Source organism: Centropristis striata, chromosome 11 (assembly GCF_030273125.1).
Source record: "Centropristis striata isolate RG_2023a ecotype Rhode Island chromosome 11, C.striata_1.0, whole genome shotgun sequence".
Lineage (NCBI taxonomy): Eukaryota > Metazoa > Chordata > Actinopteri > Perciformes > Serranidae > Centropristis > Centropristis striata.
The window spans coordinates 31,621,150-31,633,236 of NC_081527.1; the positions used below are offsets into that span (position 1 = coordinate 31,621,150).

The 12,087-nt window shown below is 36.4% G+C and overlaps 1 protein-coding gene across 2 annotated transcripts in view; it reads left to right on the top strand.

Annotated features, from left to right (window-relative positions):
- Positions 1-12,087, top strand: part of st6galnac3 (ST6 (alpha-N-acetyl-neuraminyl-2,3-beta-galactosyl-1,3)-N-acetylgalactosaminide alpha-2,6-sialyltransferase 3) — a 101,127-nt gene that overhangs the window by 13,279 nt on the left and 75,761 nt on the right. The window contains exon 1 of one of the 2 annotated variants that reach the window (XM_059344610.1): positions 3,716-3,905. The exons of the other annotated variant lie outside the window; for it this stretch is intronic. Within the exon in view, the coding sequence (XP_059200593.1) occupies positions 3,888-3,905 (18 nt within the window). The 5' untranslated portion in view covers positions 3,716-3,887. Of the gene's footprint in view, positions 1-3,715; positions 3,906-12,087 lie in introns of those variants that run through there. 2 annotated transcript variants of the gene reach the window in all.

Consider the following 12,087-nt stretch of genomic DNA (forward strand, 5'->3'; position numbering starts at 1 on the left):
TTACATTGAGGTGAATTTAGCTCTTGCAAAATACACAATATATCTGCAGAGAGTTTATCTCTCTCTATACTGTCTCGCTACCAGAGCAGATAACATAAATATTCTAAGATAGGAAACACAACTGACGTCCTACAAGCGCAGTAGCCTCAAGGCAGACGTGGTTTTTTCTCATTTTATCAGCATGACTGAAAGAAAAGATACATATTTACAGGAAAAGGCAGTACAGGGATAAAATATCCTTTTCATAAGCCCCTGTTCTTGCCGTATTTATTAGCCTACACCCAGGTTGCTACAGGTGTCTATAAAAGATAATTAATTGACAATGTTTGTAAAAACCTAGAAGGGTGTTTAAAACACCGAAAACAGCTCTCTTTTAGAACCACCGGAAAATGTGTTTTGCACTAAAAATATCAGATTTGTTGCAAATGGAAGGAGGATCCATCTCGGCTGTAGTGTTATTGCAGCATGACTATTTTCCAATATCTCGTTCCCACAAATTCTGTACTTGTTTCCACATAATAATAGCCTGTTTTCACTACATATTGATCTCTCACTCGCTCTCACAACAATACAGGATAAATTGTTTGGGACATTGATCTTGTTCCAACATGATTTGTTCCCACAAAAAGGGTATCATTTATAATGTAGTAATTTGTAAGAGCATAAATATTGTATCTCGAAATAACTTGTTCCACCAAGTAAACTCATTCATTTACTAAAGAATGTTGTCAATTAAGTGTTATCTATATAGCTTAATACCACAAATCACAAATTTCAAGGGGCTTTACAGCATACAACATCCTCTGTTACGTTGTCCTTAGGAGGAGGGATCCCTCTCTCAGGATGGATAGACATGCAATAGATGTCATATGTACAGAATAAACAAGTAAAATTACAGTATGTGTAATTATACAGTGCTGCTGGAAAGTCTGTGAACCCTCTAGAAATGTCTACATTCCTGCATAAATCTGATCGGATCAGAATATATAAAGAGGTTATACAAAATGTTAAACAATATACTTTTTTCATTTCTATTGAGAATATTTATCCAACATGTATCATGTTTGTTGGAAACAGTATGTTAAACTTTGCTTTCAGTACCTGATGTGACCTCCTTGAGCATCAATAACTTCCAACAATTGTTTTCTGTAACTAATCAGTCCCAGCACATAAGCTTTGGGGAATTTTTGGCTTCAGCTCAGTGATGATGGTGGGCTTTCTTGCACGAACAGTTCTCTTCAGGTCTTTCCACAACACTTCTATTGGATTAAGGTCTGAACTTTGACTTGGCCATTCCAAAACATTAAACTTTTTCTGCTGTAACATTCTTTTTCTGTAGACTGACTTGAGTTTAGGATTATTGTCTTTTTGCCATCCTGTCATACACACTATTCTTGTTCAGTTGCCTGATGATGGCTTCATAACCATTGATATTTTGGCTGGAGAATTACTGGCCTTACTTTTATGAGTTATTTTTGTCAGACAACCCTGTGGAGACTAACTGTGGTGTTTGTACACTATCTGCCTGACAGTGGATTAGCAAAGGCCAAACTCTTTGGAAATAGTTTCGTAACCCTTTCCAGTCTGCTTACCATCAGCATAATTTTGTCTGAGTTCCTCAGAAATCTCCTTTGATTGATTCATGGCACACTTCAACAAATCTGTGTGTTGAAGACTCAATAGTAAAGACCAAGCTTTATATTCTTCCAATTCTTTCACTAAGTCCTACCCCTCAAAAACAGACTGGCTAATCATTCAGTAGCATCAGCCAGCTCAGACCAGGGTACGGCAGTTATACAACAATATTTCATGGACTCTAATGTTCTTGTTTAATATATTCTTTGTCTTGAGGCTGCTGCCTGGGGCATGTGTAATAATAGCCAGGTTTCCATCCAAATGTATAGTAAACTTTAACATAATCTTTTAAAAAAAAAAACAGCAAAAGAAGATCATAAATCAATACTTGTTTCCATCCACTACTTCTCTGTGATTATTAGGAGTTGGTTCGTTAAGATGAGCAGTCGGTTTCATCAATTCTTTAGTCGGAAAACCGTTATACCACTGCAGAAAAAGAAGGTGCATCCAGGTAAAAAGTGCCAGGCGAGCCTCAAACAGTACAAAACAGTGTTGAAATATGAATGGAAACATAACATTATTGTTAGTTATATCCTCTGTGCTGTGTTCTCCCTCTTTCTCTGTTTATTAGATCACAAGAATTAGTTATCTATCACACCCTGGGTCTTTCCACCTCATTCCCTGCTGCTAGCGGACGTTGCCAGGAGGACATCGGACCACTTAACCTTCAGTTGAAGCTGTAGCAACTTGAATTCAGACAGCACAAACAGCAGCTCTGGGGATCACAGCTGGCTGATAGCCAGCAGCAGTGCTAGGTCTAAGCAGCAACAAGTATCTGGAATAAGTTGGAGCAGTTAGTGATCAGAACCATTGGTGATGGCAGAATTTGAGTTGCTACAGCAGCTAGGGTCAGTGTCTACCCGTTTTTTTCTTTTTTCCCCCCTAAAAATAAAATAATAATTCTTCAGGGGGTGAATTTGTGTGGACAATACTTGGTCCAATACCTTGAAGGAGTAGCAGTGGCTAATAACAAAGCGAAAGGTAAATCTGTCTATAAAAGCAAGAATCGTTTGTGTGTGTGTGTGTGTGTGTGTGTGTGTGTGTGTGTGTGTGTATGTGTGTCTAGTCTACAGCATATCTCGCTGAGCGTTAGTCAGACTGACCTAAGATTTCGTATGTGGCTTGCGCATGGCATGAAAGTGTGCATCCTTGATTTTGAAGATTTTTGAATTCATTTTTCAAAATATTATTATTTACGTAGGGCGTGTTGCGGCATTGCACTTTTTCCCATCGGACGCCTTTTAGGGGAGCTCCGCCCCATTGTGTGATAGGCCTACACCTGGTCAGTAACACAATTCGCTCTGGATTTCCACGCCTGATTTATCTCATCTGTAAGTCTATACGGGCACTGCACTAGTAAGCTATTTAACCTAGAATTACACATACTTTTCCCCAACAAAGACATTTTATGTTAGAAAAGTTAGTTTCTTGCTAAATTAATAAACAACAACAGCAACAGTAACAACAATTGAATGGATATCAGATCACATTTATGCAGCAATTTAGAAAATTCAGCTTCACGAACCTTCTGGCAGCACTGTAGATGGATCATAAACACTGGATCAGGGTAAGATGTCAAGCAACTTCCAGGTGTCTCTGTACTTGTTTTGTTTTCTTGTGTTAATCTATTGAAATTTTTAATTAAAAAAAATCTGTAATGACAAAAAAAACAAGGAAATTAAGAAATCATAACTATATAGTTCTTTTTTCCACTAGGTAAGATAATCTCTCATTAATTAAGTCATTTACTGTTTGCAGTGTGCAAACTTTTTCTTTCAAACCTCAGCTTTTCTGTTTGACTGCATAATAAAGACACACAAATAACGTCATACCACTTGTTTATGTCACACATTAAAACACATTTTGGGGATATCTCTGCAGAAAGGAGAGGTGTTGTGGTGGAGCCTGCAGCTTGTCTTCAGTCTGGCTGCTGTTCAAAGCAGAAGTAAGGAAACCAGCGGCGGTCACGTGACGCAGACGGGGGCGGGGCTCTGCGTCTGCGCCGGCCAGTAGCAGCGCAGCGTCGGTCCAGGTCCCAGCAAGCTCCATGGGGGGAAAAAAAACCCGAGAGAGGAGACGAATAACGGTACACTCCAATATTTATGGAGCCGAACACCACATATAACGGCACCGCATCTGCGTCCCCTCTTGTGATGCACACATGAATAAATGTGTTTGGGAACGGAAGCGGTGAACGGCGTTTTGGGGCTGACGAAAACAAGCGGTCCACCATTGTCTGCGTAGAAATAAGAATGGCCTGGATGTGGAAGGTAAGGGGGTTTCTCTCACATACATTACAGGCAGAAAAAGGAGGAAATGGGAGGAAAAACGTAGAAGGAGCTGCTGACATGGCTGGCTTTGCGTTAGAGTGCGTTTTAGCAGATGTGGGGTGAAATGTGAGCCGGTGGTGGTGATGCTCCGTGGAGGTAATTAACCCTCCTCTGCTTTCTGTCTGCTCGCCTGTTTTTTGGGGGGAGTCTGAATTGGTGCTTTTTTGCTCGTGCACATGAAAGGAAAGCCTGGGCCTCGTGTTTGTTTTGGTTATTTAATGTGCTTTAAGTCCGTGTTTGTGTGTCACTGCTCGTGGGAAATGGAACAGGCGGGTGCAGGCCATGCAGCCAGCTGTGTTCACACATGCATGCTTCATGACATGTTCAGGTGTTCACATGATAACAGCCACAGCTGCCTGAACAGAAATGGAGAAAGTTGAGAAAAAGTTCCTCAGTGAATCTCATTTCCCTTCTCTTTGTTTCCCTCTTTTCATTCAAGTGTAATTCAGTTGATATCAGTCTTTTGCATATGTTGACATTCACATCACTGTAAGAGCCGAATGTGTAGTTGGTCATATATGACACAAAACACACTTGTTTGTTAGTTAGGGCTGCAATTAATAACCTTCATTATTGATTAATCTGCTGATTTATTGTCTCAGTTTCCTGCTTTCAGAAAATACAGGACCTTTTTTTTTATTAGTTTCCTAGAGTTCAAGGTGACATCTTAGTGTATGTTTGAGCAAAAGAAAAACAAAACAACAAAAACCTGCTGGCTCTTAGTCAAAATAATGGATTAATAAGTTATTTAGTCCATGGTTAACAGAGATTTATTTCGTTTATTAGTAATTTTTTTTGATTTCGTCATGCACACTTACTTTTTTACCAAGATATTTATGATCATATCCCAGGTACACATTAGATTTAAAGTTAATCTTTTCATGATTCTTTGTAGAGAAACTACAGATTTGTCGCTTAAATCGACTTTTAGTTTGTTGACTAACAATTTCTTCAGTCAAGGACAGGCCTGATATTCATCCATCCTCTTCTTTCTGAATCTAAAACATTGCATTGCTTGAGAAGTGACTTAATTAATCAAAAATGTATTATTCTATTTTCGTTGAACAAATCAATTAACAATTAACTTCTTGTTTTCTCAGTCATTTTGTTTGTGATTAATAATGGCTATGCATATAATATAATAATAAATGTCTATTGCAGTTTCAGAGTTGAAGGTGATCTTCAGATAGCTTTTTTAAAATCCAATAAAAAGTATAAATCCCCCAAATATTCAGTGTACAACAATCCTCACATTTGAAAAGTTTAAATACAGAAACGTTTGGTATTTGTGATTGTAAAATTACCTAAATGTTTTGATAGATTAACAAAATTGTTGCCAATTCATTTTACTAGATTAGTTGATGAAAAGTTTACCCTATAATCCAATCATATACTGATTTTGTAATTAAGCAAATCAATCAGCAAATTTTGAAAGATGTCAGGCACAGTTTCCATAGTTGAGGGTGACTTCTTCAAATGACTTGTTTTGTCAAACTAAAAATTGTCTTTAACCCAAAGATATTAAATTTTCCAGTCATAGACACCAAAAAATACACAATTGAAAGCTGAAACAATAAATATTTGACTTGTTTTTTTGCTTGAGAAGTGACTTAAACAACTAATAGATAATTTAATATAAAACTATGCCTGTTGATGAACTTGCACAACTTATTTTGTCGGACCAACAATCCAAGACCAAAAGATATTAGAGATAAAGATATTACTTTTATAATGATATAAAGCAGAGAAAAGCAGCACATTCTTATATTGAAGAAGTGGAACCAGAGATTATTTGCTTTAGAAGGGTGATTATGGTGATAATCAGCTCTAGGGACTGTCTTTATGATTGTTTGTGTGTGTGTGTGTGTGTTTCTGTGTGTGCGTGTGCGTGTGTGTGTGTGTGTGTGTGTCGCATGCAAACAGTGTAAACACAGCGTCAATAGTTTGAATTGGAAATTTGACTTTGAATCACATTTGTGTGTAGAACACTAGTGGCTCTAGTCTGTAAGTATCAGATATCAGCTGTGTAGCTGAAAATGTTATCATGACTCATAACTATCATGTCTCACTGACTTACACTGCAATTCAAAGGTTTGGCATCTCCCGCCAAAAAAAGCTGGACTGGGTAAAGACACCTGTGAGCAACAGTTCAGTCAGTCGAGAATAACTCATCAGTCATTTGTAAAGTAATCTCAATGGTTAGCATCAAAATATGTGCAGATGTAAATAGAAACAGGTTTCTATTTCAGTGAAAAGTGTACTATAGTGCTTATAACAAGCTGGAATCAACAGGCAATGCGTTCATTTACAAAAGCTATTTTTCAAACTTCACAATAGGAATAAAAGTTTTGTCGGCAGGTAAACAAACTGGATCAGGAAATATAACAGTTTAAAATGTTTAACCAGTGTGTAGACTGCAGAGACATAAACTAAATGTAAGTTTGAATCATTTAATTCTTTTGGATCTAAAACTATTTAAATGTAAGAAATACATATCTAACTGAGTATGAACATATCTTTATTAGAGTGGTACTGCACATTTAAACTTGTGTTTAATGCTGTGATTACAGTACTGATGATAACTGATCAAAAATCTCTTTGTGTAATATTTTTGAAAACACCAGTGGTCCATCTACCAATATCATTTTTATATGAATATAAATAAGTACTTGGTTTAAATATGATAACGTTCAGCCTTAATCAACTATTTTGTTAATAAAAAGTGTTTTGTGAGGGAGGGAAAGTATGTTTAGAATTGGTACAGGGACAACTAACTTATTTTTATCAGTGATTAATCTGGCAGTGATGTCAGTCAGTGGTTTTGTCTATGAATATTCAAATAAAGAGAAAATCTCCCATAATAGATTCTTAAAACCTAAGGGGACATCGTCTGTGTCTTTTTTATGTCCCAACAACAGACTAAAACCCAGAGATAATTAGTTTGCTATCAATTAAGGCAAATAAAAGTAGTAACATTCACAAACGAGTAACTGGAACTAGGGAATAATCAAATCAAAAAGCCTTTATTGTCATGAGATGGGCAACTATACAACGAAATTGAAAGTGCCGCATATGCATAAGGTGCATAGTTAAGACAATCATAACACAAAACAACATGAGTAAAACATTTAAAAACACCGAGCTAAAACAGGGACAAGAACAAGAACAAGGACGTGTGATCTAATAAATATAAATAAATGAATGACCAATGAAAATGCTACAAAATTATAGATGAGATAGATAGTATGTCTCGCTATATCACTTGTATTGCACATGCGCGTTTTATTGCAAATTTTAAATAATTTATCCTGTGTGGGCATTGAGAGTTCTGAACATATCTGCTTGAAAAGTGACTGAAAAGGTTAATAAATCAAAATATTTCTTATCAACTAATCAATTAACTGTTTCAGCATTATTTGACGGGGAAACTCAAGTGAAACATCATGATGCCAAACATATTTGAAATCACATAAAACAAACATCTAAAACAACAGTCTGTTGTGCATTAACAAACTGTGTATTCACAAATTTAGCTTCATGGAGTCAAACATTTGCAGGAAAAAAGTGGAGCTTAATAAGATCATATGATCAAAGTGTGAGTCTAATGAGACTAAATGCTAGTATTGAATTATTGGCTAATCTCTAATCCAGTGCTGAGTGACACTCAATTTTATTGATCTCAGCATGCTGTGGTGCTAATTAAGGTATTAATACGGTAATAGATTGTTCTCAAGTAATTCATTCAGTAAAAATCATCAGCATCATTTCTCCCTCTGCAGAAAAAAATCCACCAAATTGTGTCAGTCAGTTAACATACTACATTCTTTGTTTAGTTTTGCAAGGCTTCATATTTTGTCCGCATTTTTATTTAGCCAAAATTAAAAGTTTTTTTTATTAATTAAAAGGCATGCTTGTCGCTGTCACTCCTCCAACACCCACAGGAAGAAATGAGTCTGTCAACAAAATGCCACTTTAAAAACTCCCTCGTGCTGTTTTTGTTATGAGATGGAAGATAATTTCACACTAGATTTGACACTGTAATAATATATTATGTTTCAAAAACATTAACAAAAAAGAACATGTAATTACATGGTTTACATGGTCTGGTTTTCTGACATTAGATAGATGTAATTAGTGGCCATAAATAAATCATGTAGAACATATTGTAAGGCTATATTACCCATAATACAATGCAAAATCTTCATTAGTCTACTGGCCAAAAGTGCTGCTGAAAAATCTCAGCAAACCTCACATTTAATGATACACTTGAGTCTAGTTCTAGTTCAACTAGCCAACCTCTCCACTTATTTAGTCAACTTGTTGCTTTTACTGATATTAGATAAACAAGTGCATGCAGCAGTGAGTGTTTGATGGAGTTTGATGATTCTTTGTGATTCTGAGCAGTAAACCGTGATAGAGGATGGATTGATGGTCGAAGTCATGATGGATGTTGGGGTGAACTAACTTGTATACTCAGCTTATCCCTGTTCTACTTTCTGCTATTTCTTAATATTTGTGTTTGAAAACTAGACTAGACTCTTTTTCTTCCCCCACAAATCCCCATCAAGACACTTTTTTTTGTCAAATTTCCTTCCAAATGTAGTGCAAACTTTCAACAAATTTCATAAATCTGCTCAGAAATATAAAAAATTAAGAACCTTTGTCCAATAAAATCATGGGAGTTCATTGAGATAAGCAGAAGGTGGCACTAATCCTCCTATAGGGTGCCATAAAGAAAAAAGGGCTCAACAAAATTACATCTTTAAAAGAACTCAAATCAAACCTCTAATGATTGAAAACTGTGAAAAACCTGATGTAAATGTGAGTTTTATGTGTTTAAAAAAATTTTTATTTATGTGTTTGTCTCTTCTTAAAGTCACATGCTTCATGTCTTGATTTATTTGTTAAGTCTGTTTCCTTTGTAGTTTGTTGATAGTCTAGATATATACATTTTTCCACCTCAGCAAAGTGTGAAACTTTTTTTTGTGCTATTTCCTAAAGAAAAAAATATGCTTTTCCACCAATTTTTTTAAAAGGAAGTTTAAAGGTACAAAACACAACAACAATTGGATGAAAATGCACCCACTGCAAATATGAGCATTTAAAATTAATTTCAAATTTGAAAAAATACTGACTGACCTGGCTAATATATCAACTGATATTAGGTCACTGTATATACAGTCATGGAAAAATATATTAGACCACCCTTGTTTTCTTTAATTCTTGTTCATTTAATGCCTGGTACAACTAAAGGTACATCTGTTTGGAAAAATATAATGATAACAACAAAAATAATGCACAAGAGTTTAATTTAAGAGCTGATATCTAGTCTTCTGGTGGTTTTCTTGATAATAACCAAAATCATTATCAAGAAAACCATAGAAAATAGCTAGATATCGGCTCTTTAATTAAACTTTTCCATGACTGTATATCGGTATTAATGTATGCTGGTGGATAATAAACAGGAAGTTGTAGTACAGAAAATCCTAAAGAAATGTTTGAGGTACTTTGTATAGCTCTGGCAAGTTTATTTTTTCAATAATTGTGAACTCAATACAAATATTTGTCACAATATTTTTATTTAATTTCATTAAGGGGTCCTCATCAGAAATGGTGGCTTTTTGCCTTTAAAATGATTCAGTGTTTGCTTGTGACCTTTAGTCACGGGCTGCATTTGTCTGTAAGTTATGTAAACTTGAAGAGTAATTTTCCTGTCAAAGCTTCTCAATTTGAATAATTTGAATAATTGGTAAACTTCTCAAATTCTCATCTTCCTGTCCTGACCTTTCTTTATTCTGGGTTTTTTTCCATTTCAGGGGCAAAACTAGACTGGCAACTTGTTTTATGTTTATTGTTTATACCTCAGAATATTACTAAAGTACAGCTCTTGAGTAAAAGTAGTCAGTGTTCAGGTGCATGAGAGGATGCATGTCTTAAGGCATCAGCTTCCCCGGTGTGGTTGATGACACTGGGAGCAGTTTGGCTCACAGTCTGCTACTTAGTTCATGTTTATAATTGGTGAGCGAGGCTTGCAGAGAGAGCTCTGCCATGCAGGGTTCCCTCTTTGTTAGCTTGTGTTTTAATTGGAGTGAGTTCATCCGTGAAGCACTGTGCTGGAGCTGGGAAAGGCCGCGGCTGTTGTCCTCCATCGCAACAGTTTGGGACGAGCCCTCCGTCACGTCGCATGGAAAGATGGTGAAGCTGCTGTTACTCCTAACTACATGTGGCAGAACAAGGCCAGCAAAGCAAGTTTTTGTGATGAATTCCTGTGGGTACACGCAAGCAAAAAGCTCACAAAGATTTCACATTAATTAATGCATGCACACACAAACACACGGCCGTTTGTGTGTGTGGAGAGGTGTTGTAACAGCTATGGGGAATGCAGTGAGTGTCCCAGTTCTTAAAGAGTTTCAGGGATGAATGGCGCTCCTCTGAATCCCTCTTGTCCCGTGTGATTGTGTTTCAGCAGAAGGCAGGCTGATAAAAAGTGCCCCGCCACAGTTTTAGAGAAAGCACGGGGCACCGGCAGGATGTTGAATGAGGCTCCGGTTTGTATTCAAAGTGTTATCAAATCTGTGCTCAGATTTCCCTTTGTGCCATTCTCACCTTTTATCTGTTTTCCTTCTTGAGTGTGAAGTTTACACAAGAGTTGTTTTAAAGTTTGCAACCTGACTGCGCAGGGTCCTAAAGGAAAACCTGATTCATTTTTAATCCTACAGTTCGCGCAGATCAATTACAAATAGCTTAATGGATTCCTTCATAAAATAATAACACTACTAAGTTTAGTTTTACTCATTAATTTGTTAAATATGAATCAATAGAGACTGAAAATCCATCCAACAAAACACAAAGCCATAATTACAAGGTTTATGTGAAGTGTAAAAATGTAACTACAGCACTCCAGCATTTAAAGGAAACTGCAGTATTTTTCTCTATTTTGTCATGTTTTTTTGTGTCAAAGCGTCTAATGGGGACAACGGTTCTTGAGACGGGTCCAATACTGAGTGAGAGCAGCCGGCAGCTGTGAAACAGACTGCAATGTCATGCTTCCACGCAATTGGGCACTATCAATGTAGTCCACTAAAGTGCTTGTTGTTGCCACTGACAAGTGTCTGATTTCTCTGCAGGATCCTTTCCTATATGTCCTCAAACATTTTTCTTTACCTTTCTTTACTCACTTGTTCCAGTTTGTTTGTTATTATGTCTAACTCAGTCACGCTTAAGGAGAACTCTGAGCTGAATGTTCAGCCATGACATTGGAAATCTTACAGATAATACCACGGATGTCCCGATCAGGTTTCTTTGCACCCAATCCTGAGGGGAGTCTTTTAATATTAAGTGTCTGCATATATTAAATCCTGATCCGTTTCTTTTTATTTTCCTAGATAGTTCATCTGCACTGTGCACAGTTCAAGTATAAAAGTTATTAAAATCAATATGATATATGTTATTGGAAATTTAATAAACTGATCAATGAATTGCATGAAGAAAAAAGGCCTGCATCCTAGCTGTTTTATTTATTTATTTATTTTTTTACAAAATAACAAAATAATTGTAAAAATAAGAAACCTTCTCTGTGATTTTTTGGCATTGATGCCATCTCAAAGGAATTTCTTTCTCCTTTAAAAAAGTGTCCTTCAGTGTTTATTTCTTCGATGCAGCCTTTTCTTGAGCTATCTGAATGAAATTGGTTCTGTTTAATGTTTATTTTTGTACATCTTCAATGCAGATTAAATTGAAAAATTACTCTTATTGGCTTTCACTCACAGGGCAACGTTTGTTGCACTTGCAGTGGCCATCAGCATGGCTGCCTGTCTCTCCTCCCAGCAGAAGAAAATGAGGCTTCTCCTTGAGCCAAATTTGGTTAGACACAATAACTAACTGACAGAATCAAGTGTGAGATAACAACAACGATTTTTTTCCCTGTAGGCTCCGTGCTCAATGCTGGGCCAATTTAAAAAAAAATGTTGTCCCTGTTAGTCACACAGACACAAAACATTAGAAAATAGGGTTTCCCTTTAATACTTACAGTCACACAGTCTTGAAACTCTTTGAAATGTATTTTAACTACTTTGGCTTCAGATGTCAATTATCAACTTAGCAGCCCAGTGAGATACATCCT